This window comes from Leopardus geoffroyi, chromosome B3, assembly GCF_018350155.1.
Source record: "Leopardus geoffroyi isolate Oge1 chromosome B3, O.geoffroyi_Oge1_pat1.0, whole genome shotgun sequence".
In the NCBI taxonomy this organism is placed as follows: domain Eukaryota; kingdom Metazoa; phylum Chordata; class Mammalia; order Carnivora; family Felidae; genus Leopardus; species Leopardus geoffroyi.
This window is the reverse complement of record NC_059337.1, coordinates 5,292,501-5,315,761: the sequence shown is the minus strand read 5'-3', so window position 1 is coordinate 5,315,761 and position 23,261 is coordinate 5,292,501. Positions and strand designations below refer to the sequence as shown.

At 43.7% G+C, this 23,261-nt stretch overlaps 1 protein-coding gene across 6 annotated transcripts in view; it reads right to left on the bottom strand.

Annotated features, from left to right (window-relative positions):
• Positions 1-23,261, bottom strand: part of BLM (BLM RecQ like helicase) — a 90,369-nt gene that overhangs the window by 41,214 nt on the left and 25,894 nt on the right. For 4 of the 6 annotated variants that reach the window (XM_045452273.1, XM_045452275.1, XM_045452277.1 and 1 more), the window contains 11 exons: positions 20,370-20,471; positions 18,501-19,201; positions 17,271-17,427; positions 13,808-13,929; positions 8,535-8,667; positions 7,529-8,232; positions 5,606-5,797; positions 3,386-3,504; positions 2,390-2,503; positions 787-885; positions 438-586 (listed from right to left, as the gene is read on the bottom strand). In XM_045452273.1, coding sequence (XP_045308229.1) covers positions 438-586; positions 787-885; positions 2,390-2,503; positions 3,386-3,504; positions 5,606-5,797; positions 7,529-8,232; positions 8,535-8,667; positions 13,808-13,929; positions 17,271-17,427; positions 18,501-19,201; positions 20,370-20,467 — 2,588 coding nt within the window. In that variant the 5' untranslated portion in view covers positions 20,468-20,471. Of the gene's footprint in view, positions 1-437; positions 587-786; positions 886-2,389; positions 2,504-3,385; positions 3,505-5,605; positions 5,798-7,528; positions 8,233-8,534; positions 8,668-8,976; positions 11,472-13,807; positions 13,930-17,270; positions 17,428-18,500; positions 19,202-20,369; positions 20,472-23,261 lie in introns of those variants that run through there. The other 2 variants (XM_045452279.1, XM_045452278.1) reach the window with 2 other exon arrangements.

The following is a 23,261-nucleotide window of genomic DNA, read 5'->3' as shown; positions in this document are numbered from 1 at the left end:
TTCAACATCCTGGGACTTCAGGAAAACGACAAAGCAGGGTCATCCGATTATTTCCTGATGTATACTCTAGAATACGTAGGAGCCGAAATTAGATAAATCAAAGATAATTCGCTACCAGGACGATAACAGGTCCCATAAATTATTAACAGGTACAGTACATACTTTGTCCCTATTTCCAAAATAGGTATTTAGGATAGTTTTAATTTCAGTAAGTAAAGAAAAGCCCGAGGGCCTTGGTTCCCAAATGGTGCTGAGCGCTGGAATCACTTGGGGATTTTTAAAAACATAAAGGCTCCCAGCCCCCCAAATTCTGATCTAATTGACATCGAGTGCAATCTGTGCACCAGGATTTTAAAGCTCGGTACGTGATTCTCATGTGCAGCACTGTGGGAACCAATGCCCCAGGGTTTTTAAATTCGTGACTTCCAGCAACTTACACCTGAGGCTGGAGAATCTTCAGCTGAGTGAGGATGTCCTTCTGTACCCTGGGGTTAGCTGTGGCAGTAAGGGCCATCACTGGAACAGAGGGAAACTTCTGGCGAAGCATATTCATTCTTTTATAATCTTGGCGAAAATCATGCCCCCACTAGTTGGAAAGAAAATACTGCTTTTCAGACTATTTGCATCTTTCTTACATAAACAGCAAACGCTGCTCACTGTATTAAGAACCACCTTATTCTTCAGCGAGATAGAATAATTCACTGTTCCCTTCTCTATTCTGCAAATATACAGACCATTGGCAGTACGTATTTACTGATATTTCAAGATATAAAAGCCGGTGTTTACCTGACTGACACAGTGTGCTTCATCAATCACGAAACGTGCCAAGAGCTTCCTCTCATACAGGTTCTCCAGAGTGGAAATCAGTCTATTACTCGCACACACCTAGACCAGAAGTATATGCATTAGAGATGTGAAAACATTACACACCACATCACCTTAAAGGCTTTGCTGTCTTCAAGCTCCACTACAACTGAAGCTGTATTACAACAACCTCCACATAAATGAGCACTTAACTTCAATGTACCAAGAGAATTAGCAGGAGTAATGGAAACTTGCAAATGAGACCTTCTAGCATATTCACTACATTTAGCAAGCACTGAGGTTTACCACACGTTTACACTGGTAACAGGGTTACAGATGTATATTGCAGGCATACACGTTGTCTGGGGACACATGCACACATGCACATATGGACCTGTGACAGGGCCTAGAAGCAGTGACCTCCCAGTAGCCATGACCACATCTGGCATCCATGTATTGACAAGCATCCGACTTGTCTTTTGTCTTAAGTTCCTGGGTGGTTCAGTTGGTTACGTGTCTAACATTTTTTTTTTTTTAAGTTCATTTACTTGAGAGAGCAAGAAAGCGGGGGAGGGGCAGAGAGAGAGGGAAAGAGAGAATCCCAAGCAGGCTTCAAGATGTCAAGGCAGAGCCCGACTGGGGCTCGATCCCATGAACCCAACCATGAGATCTTGACCCGAGCCAAAATCAAGAGTAGATCCTCAACCGACTGAGCCACCCAGGAGCCACTCCCTTCTAAATTCTCAAGTGACAAGAGCACTAGGAGCGTTTTTTGTTTTCTGGAGGCAACTCTGGGTGGGCTCCTAGATGGCTTCTGCGTAGGAGCTGGTCATCAGAAAGACCAGGCCATGATCAGAAACTTGGAATTTTTAGTAGCACCCCCATCCTCTAGAGAGGAGAGAGGGGCTGGAAATGGAGTTAATAACTGGTCATGCCTACATGAGGAGGCTGCCATGAAGTCCCAATAGCGCAGGGTTCGACCAGCCTCCAGGTTGGTGAACACGTCCAACGTGGGAGGGTCACACATTCCCAACTCCCTGGAGACAGAAGCTCCTGTGCTGAGGACCTTCTCAGTCCCCGCCCTGTGGACCTTTCATCGGACTGTTCATCTGCAGCCTTTAGCATATGCTTTAACAAACTGGTAAACGTGTTTCCCTGAGTTCTGTGGGCCACTCTAGCACATTAATCCAACCTGAGGAGGGAGTCACGGGAACCTCCGATTTGTTAGCCAAACTGGACAGAAACTGTGGGTAACCTGGGGACCGTCTACTTGCAATTGGCATCTGAAGAAGGGTGGGAACCATCTTGTGGAGCCGATCCCTTAACTTGTGGTATCTGACACTGTCCGTGTAGACCACGTCAGAATTGAGTTAAACTGCAGGACACCCTGCTGGGGTCACAGAGAGCTCGGTGTGAGGAAAAACCTCTACACATTTGGTCACCAGGAGTGACATACTCTATGTGATGGTAAAGGAGGAAGACACAGGAGGGAAACTGGGTGTTTCCCTACTCAGGGCGGAGAACCAGATTGTTTTCCTAACACAGCTCTAGTATCATATTTTAAAATAATGACATCAATACAAACCTTCTCAGGAGTAACATACAGGAGTTTTATGATTGGATCTTTTTTTGATAATTGCAGGTAAATACTTGTAGCTTCCGAGTCAGTCTTATCACCTGTCAGATAAGTAGCTGGAATCTAAGTATAAAAGTAGTAAACAATTTATATTTTATACATTAACCTGACTTAAGCATATATTTATCCTTCAGTTTCATAAATATTTCACAAGTCACATAGCAAACCTGTCAAAAGGAGAGACAGTCTCAATATAATTAAATAATTGGCACATATTTAAAAAGAAAACTTTTCTTAGCATAAGTCAAAATATTCCCATTGTTTACTTCCTTCTCTTTTTTTTTTTTCTATTTTCTTTACTGCTGTTACTTTTCCTATCTGTAAATATGAACTCAGTACCCCGGAGATTCCCATCCCAATGTACGGCTCTTGTTGGCATAGGTAAAGGCATCTCCAGCATTTTCCCACACAAGGACACTGGAAGGGCCACAGGAAGCATCACGGATGGCTGCACAGTGGTGACTGGCACGGCACAAAGACATTCTTGGGAAGAAAAATCAAACCAGTGGTCTCGAGGGGTGGCGGCTCATAACCTCGAAAATATGTGGGATTCGGGAGGATGCATTCATATACTTCCTCAACCACAGCCAAGAGGAGGAGGGTCACGCGGGTGGGGCGCTCACGTGATGCATTTTAAGGTATTAAGGGACCAGCCAGTATGCTTATCTTGCAGGAATAAAAGAAAGCCTCACATTTAGTACAAGAAATTCACATCAGCAAAACACAGGTTAAACGTTCTTGGTAAAGTACATTTTTCTAGACTCAACTACAGAAGGTTATCTCCTTAGAATTTTCAAAGACTCGCTCACATGCATAACTGCTGATTGATTCTTATAATCCAGGAACTACTTAATAAAAAAGGTGTTACCCAGAGTACTGACATATAACTATTTTCATGTTTTTATGGGTATTTTTTTAGTTATAATTGGTAGTGTTTTAACTTACATCCAAGGAAGTCAGCTTTTGGACCTGATCAACGATAAGTGATCTCAGGGGAGAAATGACAATGGTGACCCCAGGAGAAACACAGGCAGGGAGCTGGTAACACAAACTTTTACCACCTCCTGAAAGGACAAAACAAACAAACACAACCTATCAGGTTCTATCTTGAGAGCATGAAGGCAAAAGTTAAAAAGTAAATCACAGAGTAATATTTAAAAGTAATTAACAGGACACCAAGTGATAGTCCCCATGGTGCCAACAGTTTGCCATATTAGAATGAGCCAAAATATTTAGACAATTTAAGTGTGTGAAAATTATCAGGACACCTTATGTAGGTACACGTGAAGCCAAAAGCAGGGATCAGGGCAGGAAACTGAAATGCAAGACAATTGCTTTAAAAGTCTACTTGAGAAATCCAAATGCAGTACAAGGGGTACTCTATCACAGTATTAGGGTGAAAATAATTACTTCAGATAATATTCAATTTTTAAAGAGTTAAAACGTGATAAAATATACAACACTAAAGACCATGGAGAACATGGTTTAATATTTCTCTGATGATCCAGAAAGCGCTTTCAGGATCTCAGTTTTTTAAATCACTAGTAAGAACCTTTCAACGCTTAAAATCTGAGCTTTTATTCGCTGTACTCTTTTATCGATAAGGAAATATTCCCAGTCTTCCTTTGAGATCAAAGAAGGGTAGAACTACGCTTGTGTGTGCCAGCAGAAGATGAAGAGAAAGAAATTCTGAGATGCGTCCCCATCTCTCCGTGTAGCTCCAATTCAAAATGGTGAGACAATCAGTACACATTTAAGGATAACTAAAACGATTAGTCTCTGATTTTCAACCTCTCCCATTCGCTAATGGTAGAAGCCCATGCCAGGCAGTTTCTAGGCCTTCAACTGTTTTTGTTTGTTTGTTTGTTTGTTTAGAACTATCCACCGCATTCCCCTCTTTTGCACATGGAGTAAGTACATTTCATTCTGGTGTATATGTGTAAATGTCAAGGAAAGATCTGGAAGCTGAGTTCTCGTTTCTATTCTGCCACTTTGCAGGCTGTCTGACTTAGACGTGCATCCAACCTCTCCGCGCCTCAGCGTCATCACCTGCAAAATGTACTACATCGGCAGTTTTTTGGCTTTTGCTTTTGTCTGTTTTGTCTAAGAGAAACCTTATCTGGAATCTTTATCTGCATAAATCAAGAGGTTGAAATTGGGATGGGAAGACCCTTAAAAAGGCCCCCCAAACCCTAAAGAGGACCATGAAAAGCCCTGAAACCATGGGACTGGATCACTGTCAGGGTCCTTTCCAGCTTCAGTTCTGAAATACCAAACAAGTCAAAGCATGAGACAGAGTGAACAAGTTAATGAGATAAGAAATGCTGATTATTAAATCAGTGTCGTCTAAATTTTAAAATCAGTTTGAAAAAAACTCCAAAGCTCGGTCAACATAATTTTTATAACGATGGCTGTAACTAACTACTAAAAGTCACAGACGAGCTGAGTAAAAGGCAGAGGGAAGTCTACATCTAAGTCCGCAACTCTGATTCCTGTGTTTCTTACCCAGACTGCATCTTTAATATTCTTACTTGGACACAACGGAAAGTCCTAGATCTCTTCAACACTGAGGCCAAGGAAGAACCACACTAAATGCTTTTCATTTAATCCCCAGGACATTCTGTGAAGTAGGTAGTTTACTATCACCCCTGCCACACACTCGAGGAAGCTGGGGCTGGGGGTGAAGTGCCTCGCCCAAGGTCACATGGCGAATAAGTGGCAGAGCTGAGCGTTAAGGCCAGGCCATCACTCCACAGCTGACGGTCTCGACCACCATTCAACACCAGACTGTACTGGATAAAGTGCCAGAGATGGTCGAGGTCTCTGGTGGTAATTTTTTTTATTCATGTTCCAGACTAATTTAGACTAAAGCGGGGGGGGGGGGGGGGGGGCGCGAGAGGGCAAGAGGGCGAGAGAGAGAAATTCCCCAAGAAAAATTCTAGATCAATTCAACACAAGCAGCCTTGACGTGAACATCTTGAAAGGTCTAAATGTTATCGCGTCAACAGAGGACGGAAGTAATACTCTTTCTCACGACGGCATGGGAGGTTCAGAGGTCCCTTAATGACAGATATATCGTGTGGGTGTTCATTTTACTTCTATTAAAGGGTTTTCATTTAACATCTGCCAATGGACTCCTGCCAATTTACATCTAAAAATACATACCAGTGGGCATTAAGATAAAACAGTCTTCACCCAGCAGCGCAGCATTGATCGCCTCTAGCTGATTAGTTCTAAAATTATGCAGGCCAAATTTTTTATGAAAAATCTTCATCATTTCTTTTGTATGAGGAAAACTAAGACTTTGGAAACGCTCACGCTTCAGATTTCTGGATGCTAAATTTTGCGCCGACTCGTCTGAGAAAATAATCGATGTTAAGAAAAATCAGTGCATTATTGTTAACAAGTCAGTTTTAGCATTTACCCTTTGCCGCGTAATCCAAGGCATACATTTCCCTGCAGCACGTCGTTCTTTAACCATTTATCAGGGTTTCATCCCCACCAAATGTTAAAGCCACCAGAGACGTCCTGAGGGCCAAATTCAGCCTTTTTCTTGGTTTTTCGGTAGCACCTACCACTAACTATTGCATTTATTCCCTGCTTCCTGCTCTTTTGACCTTCAAGACAACCATGGGTTTTCTATTTTAATTCTCTTCCCTGGCTCCACTTCCTCCACCTGCCCCTTAACTGTGGGAGTCTTTGCAGACCCTTGGGACCAGCTCTTCAGCCATCCTTTCCTAGAATTTTCCAAGCCCTCTGATCTTCAACATCACCTGTGTGCACAGAATGCCCAGATCTCTTCCGTAAGGCCCCGCTGACGCCCTCCTGAGCTCCAGCCCTGCGCGCATCTCCAAAAGTCTGCAAGACATTTCTACCCGAACGACTTACCAACACTTGAAGCTCAACAAGTCTTAAAATAGCCCCCCTCGGCTTTCCTCCCAATCTGCTCTGCCTCCCGACTCCCCTGCTCTGCTAATGGTGTCACAGATTCCCCAGTCGCCGGGTCTGAAACCTCGGAGTCATCTCAGCCTCTCCTGGTTCTTCCGCTACCGTGTGTCTCACGTCCGCCCCCCTGCTTGGCACAGAGGACAAGAGGTGCTCACGCCAGCTGGGGCAGCCTTTCTAATCCCAACACTCGACTGTCTCAACGATAATTGCGAGCATCAAGTATGACACATTCTAACATGATATAAAAATAAATCCATTAATGGTTATTTTAAAGGTCAACGGCATAACTATGAGAACGACCTCCATGGTGTTAAGTCAGCGATGGCAAAAACAGGGAAGGCTGTACTTTATCAAACCTTACACATATAAACTTGTTCCGGTTAAAACACACTTTGTGGCAACTTTATACGGTTGACGTAAGGTTTTAAAATTAATTTTGGCTTCTCTCTGCAGCCTTTACAGTGGCTAACTGCACTCCTCCCAAAACTTCTCCTGCTAAACTGGGAGCTCCAAGAGGACAGGAATGACCTGTTCTTCACCTCTTACCAGAACCTGACACCGAACATGGCACGGAATGGCTCTCAATACATATTTGTTGAATGAATAAAAGGATTTTAGGCCCAAAGACAGATTTTGACTTAAGGAATTTCTGACTTCGTGTCTTTCTTAGATTGCCCTGCATTTTAATATTTTAAGACAGAAGACATGTTTCTCTACTTTATAAATTGATCAGTTCTCATCATCAGAGTTCTAAAAATACACAATTACATTTTTAACATATAAATTCAGTTTTGCTTTTTACTCATCCCTCAAATCATTAAAAACTTGGCCCTTATGAGCTTTATTGTTTTAGGGACCAAAAGATGTTAATTTAAAGGCAAAGCACATTTGTAATGACTTTAGAGCTTTACTACAATAGGTTATAATTACGCGTTGTATAAGACTACAGCTGCCGCAGAGACAAAGGAGCAACCTGCTTCTGAAACAGTGATTTGTAATTCATATTATCAGCAGAAATGTGCATAGAGACAATGTACTTTTCAGGCAAGGACGATGTGCTATCATTTTTCTTACACAATTCCGATTTTGGACAGTTATGTTTTCATATAAAATATAAGCATCAATTTATTTTAAACTTACCAGTGTAATTCTGAATTGACTCTGAGTTTTTAATTTGAGCAGCAGATGCCAATGGAAGACAGTTTGTCTTGGCTGAAGAAATTCTTTCTGATACTGGTTTAACTGGCCGACCTTCCTTAATAGGTTGATAGGCAGCTGTGGAAGATTTGCTGGCTGCTAAATTATGCATTATATTTTCCCAGTCATCATCATCATCAAAGTCATCTATGTCAAAATTATCAACATCACAGGAAGCCTGGATTTCTCTTTCTAAGTCATTTAGTGAAGCAGTGTGTTTATTCTGATCTTTCACAGCCGTGCTTGTGAGAACATTTCCCGGGAAATAAGAGCTTTCATTTCTTTTTTCTATCCTTGGTGTTTCAGCCCAGTTGCTACTTACAAAGGACTTCTGTAAATGGGGACTGAATAACGGTCTTTCAAAGGGATTCTTCGTGGGGGCTGAGAATCCTGTCTTTCCTGGGGTAGTGGCCAGGACACATTCCCTAGCAGCGTTGGAATTTGAGGGAAGGTGTGGAAAATGTAACTCCTTAACAAAAACACAACTTCCTGTAGGACAGGAATCACTGTTTGAAAATGCCTCTGCAGAGGAAAGAGACGCCATGTCCTCCGGGGGGCCACCAAGTGCCTCGGGCCAGCACCTCCACACTGAACCAAGAGCACGGGCACCGCTTGTATTTGAGTCGGCGTCGGCCAGGAGCTTCCTTCTGAAGAGAAAACACAACACCACATTCGATGGGAGTAGTCTACCACGGTAGGCCGCACAAGTATATCGTTAGTTTCCATCCCAAATTGTGGCAAAACAGAGTCTCTTTTTCTCAATCTCCAAAGGGGCAGTTTGAAAACAACAAATAAATTTATAAATAAGTAAGTTTAAAGCACAAAACAGAGTGACAAACATCCTATTCAATTTCCCAGCCAGAATGCCTGGAAATTCTGCCCCGTGTGTTTCTGACTTACGTTGGTGGGAGGCAATCAGATATATATTCCAGAAGAAAACGTAAGATACCTCATGTCCCGATGCTGACGCAGTTCCTGTCCACAATCCAGAGCTGTCAGTTCATCGTCAGGAATAGTATCAACTAATTTACAGATGTGGTCCATCACGCGAATAAGCTGCTGTTGTAAACTGGTCTGTCTAGCTATAAAATTTGATTTTGTCAATATTTTTCCTTGAAAAAGACTTAAAATTTTATAAGTCATGCATGTACAATTTGAAGTAGTTTAAAAACAAGATTGTAAACTACCACGTATTGCCCTATTATCTGCCTGTGAAATAATCTGAAATCACGTCATCTCCATTCTGTATCACGAGGGCCCGTAACTGTGTGACCATCGTTTCATTTCAGGTTAATTCTTACTATTTCGCTTAGGGTAACCTACGTCATTGTAAGCTACAGAAGTTGATCGATTTAGGAAGGTTTTTAACTAACCTCAGGGGTAAGTCTTACCAGGCCCATAGAAGGTATATCACACAGGGCTGGACAGGCAAGAGCCCCGCCTGCTGTTCTGATCCGCCTGGCATCCACACTTCCTTTCAGTGGCAACACACTTAGACTTTCTTTGGGGACACCCCTGCCCCTCTCCCTCGGTGGGCATCTGGTGTAAGGCAGCTCAAGAGAGAAACAGGTCCGGGAATTCTGTGACCGGAAAAGGAGACTTCTCTTTTCAAGAAGCTGCACAGGCTGCTGGTGGCCGCGTCCTCCGCCACCACACAGGGAAACACAGCCTGAAAGGAAGACCAACACGAGGACAGCAGAAAACAGAGATGGAAAGGAGTGGGGGGCTGAGATGGAGACATGGGGTAGAAGAGAGGCAAGCAGGTGTGAGAGAGAGATTCCTGACCAATTTCCCCATTTTCAAAATTTACGTTACATAACTAAGAAAAAGGATGTCAGAGGAGGTGAGGCTTTAGATGAAGGAAGAAAAGACTGGGTCGGGGTAGAAATGGGAAGCAAGGAAGATGCCTCCTCCACCCCTAAGGCCTCAGGTTAGCAGGAGAAATAAACAGGAAATCAATGGTTTAGGTGGGCTGCAGAGGAAGCTATACTCAGGAGACAATGTGACAAGTAAGAGGAAGAGACTGTGCAGAGAAGAGAACGCGACTGCCGGGAAATCACTGACGGAGGACAGCCAGTCACGGGCTCTGAGGGGCAGGAGGGAGGGGAAGAGCAGACAGGCAGAGGCTCAGGGGACAAGCATCTTTGCGACAGTGACTTGGCAAAAGCGGACTTTCACTAGAGACTGGCACGAATAAGGACGTGAGGTATGAGACGGTCAAGTGGAATTGCTGAGTCCCCATTTGGCGTGTTTGCGTGTTTTCTCTGCATGGCGAACCGGGTATCAGATTGGAACGAGGAGAATAAGCACTGGTCTGAAGGAAATGAAAGCCAAGATAGGCTCAGAGGTAGATACAGCTATTGAAAAGGAGCTCGAGTCTTCTTGTCTAGACAGGTTACACCTCAGAATACAAAGCAAACCCGCAAAGAAGATCCCGCTGATATGTGAGGAATCCAGTGAATAGGACAGTTAGTTGATGGAAGAGTGAAGACAAGCAAACATTGTTCTAATTAAAAAAAGAATTCTAAACAGATTGCCAAAAGCTACAGGCTGGTGATGTGGATGTTAATTCAAGGCAAAATTCTAGAACATGTTATCAAATGGCTGCTTTGTGAGCTTCAAGAGGAGAGGAAACAATTATAGAGTTAGCAAGAGTTCATGTAAATAAACCAGTAATCTTAATGTATTTCCTTCTTTGAAGGGATTACTAGACTGGCAGATGATAACTGCTACCACTTACTGAAGGCCTACAGTACTCTGGCACTTAACCTTGAATCCTGACAAATACCCAGCAAGATACCGGTCTCATGTTATAGAAGAAACTGAGGTTCAGAGAAGCTTAACTAATTTGCCATAATCACACAGCCAGGAGTAGGAAAAGACAGGGTTTTGTACCCGAGGACCGAGTCACTCTAGAGCTGACGTCCCAGGCTCTTTCTCTTGCTGCCTTAGACCCTGGACTTGCGGAGCCACATGACCGAGTCTTCTGCAGCAGCCCCCCCCCACCGTGGACAAGGGAGAGAAACACAGTCTGGAGGCAGATGTGAAACAAGTTGAGCAAGAAGGGATGAATGGACTGATGTCACCTGAGAGACCGCTAACGACATTCCATATGGCTCTGTCCTTGTCCCCGTCCCAGTCAACCATTTTATCAGTGAAACAATGCCACAGAACAGCACAGTGTGGCGGCTACCAGTGTCAATTCAAGAGCCTCAGGACTGCTGGGTTTCGATCCTTGCTCTGCTGTTGTTTAATTCCACGACCACGTGTAGTTCTATTTAATTCTCCTGGGCCTCGTGTCCTTATTTGTAAAATGGGGATAACAGAAACTGCCTTCAAGGCCACTGTGAGGATTAAACTAGTTGATATTGTCAAACACCCAGAAGAGTGTCCTAGTAGGACATCAGGTATTTCAGGGACTTCCCTAACAATAAATTCAGAGACCAAAATAAAGAAAAAGAAATTTGGAGGAAACAGAAATAATGCACACCACCACACACGTGCGTGTACATGTGCACGCTACACACGTGCACGTATACACACAATACACATGCACACACACACCACCACACACGTGCGTGTGACACACACATGCCTGCACACACACTACACACGTGGCTGTGCAAACACACACACCACAAGTACAGGACCCATTAGAAAAGACCAGAACAGGGGCACCTGGGTGGCTCAGTCAGTTGAGCATCCGACTCTTGATTTTGGCTCAGGTCACGAACTTATGGTTTGTGGGATCGAGCCCCGTGTCTGTCTCTGTGCTGACAGCATGGAGCCTGCCTGGGATTCTCTGTCTCCCTCTCTTTCTGCCCCTTCCCCAATCATGTGCATGCGTGCTCTCTCTCTCTCTCTCAAAAAAAAAAAAAAAAAAAAAAAAAAGACCGGAACAACATGTTATAGAAATATTCAGAGAATAAAACAAGTGCTCTTGGAAGACGGCTTGATTAAATGGAAAAATCCCATAGATGAGTTAAAGATAAAATTGAGTAAACCTCCCAGAAAGCAGAGAAACAAGAAGTGGAAAATAGAAATGATAACTCATGGAGGCCTAAAATCCAAATTACAGAAGTTCCAGGAAGAGTGAAAGAGAAAAGAGAAAACAAATAAGAAAAGAAAAAGAAAAATTCCAAAAAACTCCAGGACAGAAGGACACAGATCTCCAGACTGACAGAGCCCCTGGGAAATAGAAATCAGGAGCAGGTAAGGAGGCTGCTGCTTTTCAAAATCTTGTAGTGCATCTAGATTATTTGTATTAGTTAAATGAAAATTTAAAAATGAATTAGAAACATCAAATAAACAGAAAGTATTAAACTTTGCATGGACATCAAGCTGCAAACCCCAGAGTACATACAAGGGAGAATCAGGAAGATGTAAGGTCTAGGAAAAAGAGTTAAAAGACCTGACAATATTTAGCCCTAAAAAAAGCAGGGGGTGGGGTAGGGAGAGAGGCTTCTAAGAACTTTAGACTTATTTCACGAGGATTAAAGTTACAGGAAGACAAATTCTGGCTCAGTATGAGAAATGATTTTCTAACCAATAGTGTTTTCAAAACACAGTATGAATTATCTTGTGAGAACACAAGTTTCTGAGTCGTCGAAGTCGATGCTGGCTACACAGCACCCAGGGGCGGGCGGTTCTATGTGGGGGGCCCGGTCCTGTAGGGGGCCCAGTTCTGTGTGACAGCCTGGTTCTGTGTGGATGTCCAGTTCTGTGAGGAGGACTGGCTGGATCTGTGAGGGGCCTGGTTCTGTGGGGGGGCCCGATTCTATGTGAGAGGCCTGGTTCTGTGTGGAGGACTGGCTAGTTCTGTGTGTGGCCCTGGTTCCGTGTGAGGGGCCCGTTCTGTGTGGGGGGCCCGGTTCTGTGTGTGTGGGGGGGCCCGGTTCTGTGTGAGGGGCCCGTTCTGTGGGGGGGGGCCCAGTTCTGTGTGGGGGGCCTGTTCTGTGGGGGGGGCCCAGTTCTGTGCGGGGGGCCGGTTCTGTGTGGGGGCCCGGTTCTGTGTGGGGGGCCTGTTCTGGGGGGGGGCCCGGTTCTGTGTGGGGGGCCCGGTTCTGTGTGAGGGGCCTGTTCTGTGGGGGGGGGCGGTTCTGTGTGGGGGGCCTGTTCTGTGTGGGGGGCCTGGTTCTGTGTGGGGGGCCTGTTCTGGGGGGGGGGCCCGGTTCTGTGGGGGGGGGGGCCCGGTTCTGTGTGAGGGGCCTGTTCTGTGGGGGGGGGGGGCGGTTCTGTGTGGGGGGCCTGTTCTGTGGGGGGGGCCCGGTTCTGTGTGACAGCCTGGTTCTGTGTGGATGTCCAGTTCTGTGAGGAGGACGGGCTGGATCTGTGAGGGGCCTGGTTCTGTGGGGGGGGCCTGGTTCTGTGTGAGGGGCCTGTTCTGGGGGGGGGGCCCGGTTCTGTGTGGGGGGCCTGTTCTGTGGGGGGGGGGGGGCCCGGTTCTGTGTGGGGGGCCTGTTCTGTGGGGGGGGCCCGGTTCTGTGTGACAGCCTGGTTCTGTGTGGATGTCCAGTTCTGTGAGGAGGACGGGCTGGATCTGTGAGGGGCCTGGTTCTGTGGGGGGGGCCTGGTTCTGTGTGAGGGGCCTGTTCTGTGGGGGGGGCCCGGTTCTGTGTGGGGGGCCTGTTCTGTGGGGGGGGGCCCAGTTCTGTGTGGGGGCCCGGTTCTGTGTGGGGGGCCTGTTCTGTGTGTGGGGCCTGTTCTGTGGGGGGGGCCCGGTTCTGTGTGGGGGGCCTGTTCTGTGGGGGGGGCCTGGTTCTGTGGGGGGGGCCTGTTCTGTGGGGGGGGGGCCGGTTCTGTGTGGGGGGCCTGTTCTGTGGGGGGGGGGGCCCGGTTCTGTGTGTGGGGCCCGGTTCTGTGTGGGGGGCCTGTTCTGTGTGTGGGGCCTGTTCTGTGGGGGGGGCCTGGTTCTGTGGGGGGGGCCTGTTCTGTGGGGGGGGCCGGTTCTGTGTGGGGGGCCTGTTCTGTAGGGGGGGGGGGGCCCGGTTCTGTGTGTGGGGCCTGTTCTGTGGGGGGGGCCCGGTTCTGTGTGGATGTCCAGTTCTGTGAGGAGGACTGGCTGGATCTGTGAGGAGCCTGGTTCTGTGTGGGGGCCCGGCTCTGTGTGAGAGCCATCTCATGCACCTCATGCTAGACAGCCACAGGTTAAAAATATAATCACACTTTGTTTTCAAACGTAAGTAGTTAAAACACGCGCTATGTCTAAAATAATTTTTGTACCCTCATAGTCTGTGCTGGTTTCTTGATCAGGCTGCCACATTGTCGTCTCCTTGGGTTTTGCCAAGTCCTCTGATGTGCTAGGACCATCCTTTGTGTCAGAGGCGTCAAGGTCCTTTAATATACTGCAAATTAAAAAATATAAAACCAACCATAATACAGACTTAGACCAAATGCATAATTCTTTCTGTGATGTTTTTCCACCACTGGCTGGACAATATGGAACAGAACAGAGAAACATGTTTTTTGTCTCTTCCATTCTAGAACTTCTTTGGCTGGCTTTCAAAGTCTCCCATCTTCTGGCCCCAAGAGACCTTTCACCTCTAACTCCAAAGGTGTCCTTCAGTAACCCCAGGTGGCATCACGTGGCATCGCTCCCACTCCTCACAGAAGCCCGGTGTGGTCTGCCTGAAGGACTCTGCCTCGCTCTCCTCTCAATTTGGGAAACCCACCATCTAATCTCTTCCGACCCAAATCACACTTTTTCTTCTAGGCCCGGTCCAAGTCTTACTCTTCTGCTTCCTCTAGCACGTAGTTATTTTATTTTTTTTAAAACTTTTGTAACGTTTATTTATTTTTGGGACAGAGAGAGACAGAGCATGAACGGGGGAGGGGCAGAGAGAGAGGGAGACACAGAATCGGAAACAGGCTCCAGGCTCTGAGCCATCAGCCCAGAGCCTGATGCGGGGCTCGAACTCACGGACCGCGAGATCGTGACCTGGCTGAAGTCAGACGCTTAACCGACTGTGCCACCCAGGCGCCCCTAGCACGTAGTTATTAACATTCTTCTCTTCTGAGGTTCCAAAGCATTTTTCCAGATTCTCTTGCTAGGCCAGCATGGCTAATACATTTATCTGTACGTAAGATTAACTCATGTAGATTATACGAAAATTATCAACACATACAAACGTGGTCAGTCTGACTAGATACAAGAAATACCTGAAACAAAATAAATGCACACTAAATGGTGTTAGAGAGGGTACCATGGAAATACAGTGCCTTCTGGAATGTGAGAAGGCTTTGCCAAGGAGGGAGACTTGAGGAAACCTTGAATGGTGGGTAAGGGAAAGGTGACGGACCATGAGGGGAGACAATAAAGACAATTCTCTTTACTTGATATTCAGGAATCACTATACGTACCTAAAGCAGGATTTTAGAATGCAATCTTCTAAATAAATCAAACAATGAGGAATAACTATGCTTTACATAGTCTTAAAAAATGATAATATAGGGGGCGCCTGGGTGGCTCAGTCGGTTGAGCGTCTGACTTCGGCTCAGGTCATGATCTCACGGTTCGTGAGTTCGAGCCCCGTGTCGGGCTCTGTGCTGACAGCTCAGAGCCTGGAGCCTGCTTCGGATTCTGTGTCTCCTTCTCTCTCTGCCCCTCCCCAACTTGTGCTCTGTCTCTCTATGTCTCTCAATCAATCAATCAACGTCAAAAAAAAAAGATAATATAATCAAAGGAAAGACATTCTATTTTTAGCAACGTTTTCCGGATTTTCAGTTCGTCTCATTTAGCTCTTTGGAACTTAGAGCTGTTGTACGGGCATAACTGGAGACAGAGCTCAAGAGGTGACGTGGGACCTGAAGGCAGAAGTCTGGGGGCCAGCTAAGGAGGTTTAGGCACACAGGAGATACAAAACATGTTTCTCGTTTGGTTATTCACTATCCGACCGTTCCACCTTGGAAGTTAATTCAGAAGTCACAAGCCGTGTTTTAAAACAAGATAAAATACAGGGGCACCTGGGTGGCTCAGTCGGTTAAGCGGCCGACTTCAGCTCAGGTCATGATCTCGGGGTCTGCGAGTTCGAGCCCCGCGTCGGGCTCTGTGCTGATAGCTCAGAGCCTGGAGCCTGTTTCAGATTCTGTGTCTCCCTCTCTCTGACCCTCCCCCATTCATGCTCTGTCTCTCTCTGTCTCAAAAAAAATAAATAAACGTTAAAAAAAAAATTAAAAAAAAAAAAAAAAAAAAACAAGATAAAATACAAAAGAAAATTTATGTGTGTACTGCCCACGGTGAGAGTACTGTCTGTGAACATTCTGTTTTGGTTTTAAAATATATACAAATATATATTTGAGGTTGCAATGGAAAATACAGAGAGAGAATCTACGCTGGGAATTACCTTGGAAATAAACATTTTCTAACTGCGAACAACCTATAACCATGGTATGACAACTCAAAAGATCATGGGGCCATTAAAAAAAATAAAGATAAAGACTACGTAGAAACATGGAAAATGTTTTTAAAATAACGTTAAGAGCAAAGCAGCAGAATAAAACATTCTAGTTACATGTTGATTACAGCAATGCAAAAATCACACACACATGCAGAGAAGGATCAGAACTCAACACGGGTAAAGAGAATGTCTGGTCTGAGGGAACCGCAGCACTGCAAGTGTCCCGTTAAACAGGCTGCAGTGTCATCTGGGCCACACACACTTTTTTAATGAACAGAGGAAAGAAAGGCAGGCGTTCAACGGGAAGCGGTCTGGCCCGGGGAACAGCCTTACACTGGATCTCTGTCCATCTGCCATTAAATGTACCATCCCAGGCAACGCCTGCTCCTCCCCGGGCCTTGGCTGCTTCACTGTTCTAGGAGAATCTGGTTTAGAATCTATGCTCCATATGAACTTTCGCTCAGTTCCTCCACTTCCTATAGCTCTGTCTGAATTTCTATGGGAAGGGCGAAGAGGACAGGGCAGCTCTTACAGTTTTTTAGTTTCGTCATCAAACAGTAATGACACTGTGACCTTTCCCATCTCTTCAAACATCCCAACCCACCTGTGAAAACACAAGCCCAGAGAAAGAGGTTATGCAGGCAAACACCTCCTTGTTGATGAAGGTGGGATCCTAGACGGACCTGCTCTCATTAAAATATTGATTAACAGCACAGTAAATCCTCTATCACTCAACTGGACTGTGGTCCGGATTGGGTGGGAGACAGAGGTAATGTGGACTATTAGTTTTTTAAGCTATTGATGGGCTATATGTACCATCTTTTTCCCACACTACCAATTAACCACAACCATGTCACCGATTTACTAGAATTCAGAGAATGACAAATACAATGGCCAATTTTATACTGCAAGACCAAAAAAAAAAAAAAAAAGGAAAAGAAAAAGAAAAAAGGGCATATTATTTACTCAGTCAGTTTCCAAATGAGTTTATTTTATGTCATTTCAGGTCTAAGAGTTTGGAAATATAGTATTTTTAGGAATATATTCCACCTGTAAAAATCAACTCAATAAAACTGTTCGGAGGTCCCATGTAATTAAGAGTAATGGAAGTTTACAGCTTTAGAATGCCGTCAATTAAATAAAATGTATAAAGAGGGATTTTCTGACGCTTTCATTGAGATATAAACTGTGCAGAAGCAGGATATAAATCTATACAGATGCTACCAAGCTAAAGAGAATTGTTTCAGACATCCCAGAAATAAACAATGTTTATGAACTAGCTGTTTTACCTGAGACATTTTAAAGCGGAAGAAGAGGCAGAGGTGACTTCTTCTGGAGAAGGAGGAATGAAATCTGCATCGTAATCCTCTTTGTTGAGCTCAACACACGGAGACTTCTCAACTGGATATAATTCCGTTTCTTCCGAGATCTTCTTTTCGCTACCCTCTAAAGTAAAACCGGGGACACGGGTTACTTTCATCACTCCGGGGACATCACTCGAGTGAGCGCTCCGGGTGAGTCACACCAGGCGAGGGCACCCTCCTTTCACACCTGGGCGCGGGGGGGGGGTTCTTCCTGAAGAATTACTGAGTCAACCGGGTTAAGTCCAACGAACGTGGGAATGAGGCTAAAGATCTGCTTAAGGATTTCCGTGTCTGTCTCCAGGTAAATTACGGATCCCAACTGAGCGTCGGCACTTCCGTTTTGCTCTTTCGCTCTTATTTAAGAGGGAAGTAGAACAAGTCAGTATGATAAGTGCACAAACGCGGTTGACCATACCGCCAAGGCATCCTAGTCACTTGCGTCCTGCCAGATTCAGTGTTTCTCCCTCTCTCTCTTGACTGTGTGGGATAACAATGCCACATGGTTGCTTTCTAATTCACCTTTTACCCAATTTTCTCTCCATGAACAGCAACGCATTTGATTAGACTTTAGTTTTGCTTGCTGTCGATCATTTCTCCGTCCCCTCTCAGCCGCTAGTAACCTTGATGGGATTCAGGTATCTAAAAGTGTTGGTCTCGTATTTATACCTATTTCGTATGTCGGGTACTTCCATATATGGCTAATCTTAGCTGGTAGGTTCTGGACACCTAATAATTATGACAGCTACATAGAAAATGATTTGAATGTGTAAAACTTTAATAGCATAATTAGATCATATTCTACATTAATTTTAGATGGGAGCAAGCCATAAAGGAATGATAACAGAAAGGCTTAGTTCCACATCCCAATTCTACCAACTAGCCAGGAGACCATTAAGAAACCATTTAACCTCTATGGACTTTATTTTCTTCACAAGTAAAATTATAGAGCTATTTTTCGTGTTTATATAATAATATTATCAGAATAAAATCTTTTCTGTAGGTCCTGCCTCAAGACGTGGCCAACACATTGTTCAGTAAGTTCCTCCAAAGGGCCTAAGGAAAACAACTGTATCTCCTTGCTGTAGTTCCCAACGCCTGGCTTTGAATAAATTAATACAATCAACATACTAAAATGAGATAAAGTATAATTTTTACCTCTTTCTTTTCCCAAGTGAGTTTTTACAGGGTGACCATCCTGAGCATCTCCACCTAGAAGCTCTTCGGGAATAGGGTCATCGTCAATGCAAATCACGTCGTTACTTAACCATTCCGAGTAGTTGTTCTGCTCCTTAGTCACACATGCTTGCTCGCTTGCAGAGGAGGACGGAGTCACATCAGCCTTTATTGTATTTGCTTGAGATCGCTGTGCTTGAAAAAAGTTTCTCTTGCTCTTTTTCGATTTCTGAGCAGTGCTTACTCTTACAGCGTGACTTCTGCACGGTGTAACAAATGCTTCTGAATTTCCAGAAATATCAAAGTCATCCATATCATCCCAATCATCGACAGTAACAAAAGAATCTGATGAAGAACTAAATTCTAATTTCTTGAAAGTAGCATTACTGGATTTCTTTACGACCGATGTGTTCCGGGTATTACAAAAAACTCCCCGTGGAACCTGCAGCAAATCTGGCAATGATGGTTTTGAAACAGCTCTCCTGGTTTGCTGTCCTGCTGGAGCATTTTTAAAGTCATTGACCCTTGTCTGCTGACTTGTGATATGAGGTGAAGGTTCACTAAAGGAAAAGGTCTCAGTAACATTAACGCTTTTATCACTTAACACAGGTGCTTTTGCTACTGATACACTAGTGACAGATACATCGTTGGCTGAAGATATTTTCTTTTTAAAAGTGAAACCTCTGAAAAATAATTGGAAAACCGAATTAGACTGACGAGTTTTAACAAACACACCAACTATACAAAACTCTAAAATCTGTTCCTGATTTATACAGCAACTCACCTTAACTATATCACAAGTGATCAAAGAACCTGTTCCCTCTCTGGTTTTTAAATGTGTAAGGTAACTTAAATTTTATTTTGTATGAGCTGATCTTTCTTTTTTTTTTTTAAGTTTATATTATTTATTTTGAGAGAGAGAGAGCGAGCGAGCGAGCACGGAAGGGGCAGAGACAGGGAGAGAGAGCCAGAATCGCAAGCAGGTTCCACAGCATCAGTGCAGAGCCTAATGCCAGGCTTGAACTCATGAATTGTGACTTCATGACCTGAGCTGAAATTAAGAGTCAGATGCTTAACCGACTGAGACACCCGGGTGTCGCAGTATGCTCTGATCTTTCTAATGCAGAAGCTAATTATTCAGTTTTGAGAGTGTCGGGGCCATTCCCACTACTTTATTTCTCAGGCTGGCCATCCTCAGCCAGCAGCACCTCCAGTGGGAGGGGACAGCATCAAAGAAACAGAGAAGAAACTCATATGTGGCAACTTGTTGCCATTCTGATACAAGTTTTATGGGAAAAAGAGGCAAAACCCAAAGAGGCTCCACTGAAATCTGAAAAACAAGTTAAAGAGACAGGTATCCTGGGCGTCTGTGAGGTTTAGTGACATGAAGGTCAATGGTAAGTTTAAAGCCAGCGCCCAGAACAGTGTCTAGTCTTGGTACAGGCACAGTTAAGAAGAGAAATTAAGTATCACTACAAGCAGTTTGGAGTCTGGCTTAGAGGAGAGAACAGAACTGGAGAGCTGTCATTTCCATATAAACTGTTCTTGGAATGGATATAAAATTATATTAAAATATTAAAAATACCTGTTTGCCCAAATTTATAGGATTCACTATTCATTCATCCCACAAATATTTACTGAGCAAGCATTATGCACCAGGAACAATGCAAAGTCACTGAACAATTTAGCACCTGGTGCTGCTAAAACATGTTCTACCATTAATTTGCAAAGTAGGAGAGTCACTGGCCCTCTCAGCTTATTTCCTGATGTGCAGTGAAAGGGTCGAAAGGGAAGAGATCTCATCTGTATGATACTGTGGGTCAGTGTCTGTATGACAGCCAAAATACTTACGAAGATTTTGGTTTTGCAAGACTTAATCCGTTATTAAGTTTTCTGGCTGAGTGGCGTTCCAGTTGCTCCTGTAGATTATTCTGGGGAATAGCAGCCATGATCCTAAACAGTGAGGAAAAGAACTATCAGCAGAGTTATGTACATCACATTAATCATAGTATTCCTCGGGGGTGGGGGTGGAGCACTGTCTCAACTGTTCCCAGATCAATTAGGGTTTTTTGGGTCAATAAATTGTTTTGACATTTTTTACGAATGGTGAAATTTTAAATATATAATCTTTAGAGAACTCAGTGACTCATTAAAAAGGAATAACATCAGAATCGTAGGGGTCTCAGAAGATGAAGAGAGAGAAAAAGGGATAGAAAATTTATGCGAGCAAATCACAGTGGAAAACTTTCTTAACCTGAGGAAAGATACAGACATCAAAATCCAGGAAGCACAGAGAACTCCCATTAGATTCGACAAAAACTGACCACCAACAGGCATATCATATAGTCAAATTCACAAACACTCAGGCAAGGAAAGAATCATGAAAGCAGCAAGGGAAAAAAAGCCCTTAACCTACAAGGGAAGACAGACCAGGTTCGCAGCAGACCTATCCACAGAAACTTGGCAGGCCAGAAAGGAGGGGCAGGATATATTCAATGTGCTGAATCACAAAAATATGCAGCCAAGAATTCTTTATCCAGCAAGGCTGTCATTCAAAATAGAAGGAGAGATAAAAAAGCTACCCAAACAAAAATGAAAGGAGTTCATGACCACTAAACCAGCCCTGCAAGAAATTTTAAGGGGGGACTTTCTGAGGGGAGAAAAGACAAAACAAACAAACAAACAAACAAAACAACAACAAAAACCCCAAAGACCAAAAGCAACAAAGACTTGAAAGGACCAGAGAACACCACCAGAAACTCCAACTCTACAGGCAACATAATGGCAATACATTCATATCTTTCAGTACTCTAAACATCAATGGTCTAAATGCTCCAATCAAAAGACACAATGTAATAGAATGGATAAGAAAACAAGATCCATCTATATGCTGTTTACAAGAGACCCATTTTAGACTTAAAGACACCTTCAGATTGAAAGTAAGGGGATGGAGAACCATCTATCATGCTAATGGTCACCAAAAGAAAGCCAGAGTAGCGATACTTATATCAGACAATCTAGACTTCAAAATAAAGACTGTAACATGAGATGAAGAAGGGCATTATATCATAATTAAGGGGTCTATCCACCAAGGAGACCTAACAATTGTAAACATTTATGCTCCAAATATATAAATCAATTAATCACAAACATAAAAAAAAAAAAAAACTCATTGATAATAATACCATAATAGTAGGGGATTTCAACACCTGACTTACAGCAATGGACAGATGATCTAAACAGAAAATTAACAAGGAAACAATGGCTTTGAATGACACACTGGGCTGGATGGACTTAACAGATATATTCAGAACATTTCATCCTAAAGTAGTAGAATGCACATTCTCCTTGAGTGCACATGGAACATTCTCCAGAATAGATCACATACTGGGACCCAAATCAGCCCTCAACAAGTACAAAAAGATCGAGATCATACCGTGCAGATTTTCAGACCATAATGTTATGAAACTTGAAATCAACCACAAGAAAAAATTTGGAAAGATAACAAATACCTGGAGACTAAAGACCATCCTACAAAAGAATGAATGGACTAATCAAGAAGTTAAAGAGGAAATTAAAAAGTACATGGAAGCCAATGAAAATGATAACACCACAGACCCAAACCTCTGGGATGCAGCAAAGGCGGTCAGAAGAGGGAAGTATATAGCAATCCAGGCCTTCCTAAACAAGGAAGAAAGGTCTCAGATACACAACCTAAACTTACACCTTAAAGAGCTGGAAAAAAAAACAGCAAATAAAACCCAAACCAGCAGAAGACAGTAAAAAATAAAGATTATAGCAGAAATCAATACTATCGAAACCAAAAAACCAATAGAACATATCAACGAAACCAGGAGCTGGTTCCTTGAAAGAGTTAACAAAATTGATAAACCCCTAGCCAGTTTGATCAAAAAGAAAAAGGAAAGGACCCAAATAAGTAAAATGAAGAATGAAAGAGGAGAGATCACAACCTACACTGCAGAAATACAAACAATAATAATAGAATATTGTGAGCAATTATATGCCAATAAAATGGGTAATCTGGAAGAAATGGACAAATTCCTAGAAGCATATAAACTACCAAAACTGAAACAAGAAGAAATAGGAAATTTGAACAGAACCATAACCATCAAAGAAATCGAACTAGTAACCAAAAACCTCCCCAAAAACAAGAGTCCAGGGCTGGACGGCTTTCCAGGGGAATTGTACCAAATGTTTAAAGAAGAGTTAACACCTATTCTCTTGAAGCTGTTCCAAAAAATAGAAACGGAAGGAAAACTTCCAAACTCATTCTATGAAGCCAGCATTACCCTTGATACCAAAACCAGACAGAGACCCTAATAAAAACGAGAACCATGGACCAATTTCCCTGATGAACATGGATGCAAAAATCCTCAACAAGATATTAGCCAACCGTCTCCAACAATACATTAAAAAAAGTATTCACCACAACCAAGTGGGATTTATACCTGGGATTCAGGGCTGGTTCAGTTTCTGCAAAACAATCAATGTGATTCAACACATCAATAAAAGAAAAGATAAGAACCACATGATTCTCTCAATAGATGCAGAGAAAGCATTTGACAAAATACAGCATCCTTTCTTGATAAAAACCCTCAAGAAAGCAGGGAGAGAAGGATCATACCTCAAGATCATAAAAGCCATATATGAAAGACCCAGTGCTAATAACATCCTCAACGGGTAAAAACAGAGAGCTTTCCCCCTAAGGTCAGGAACAACACA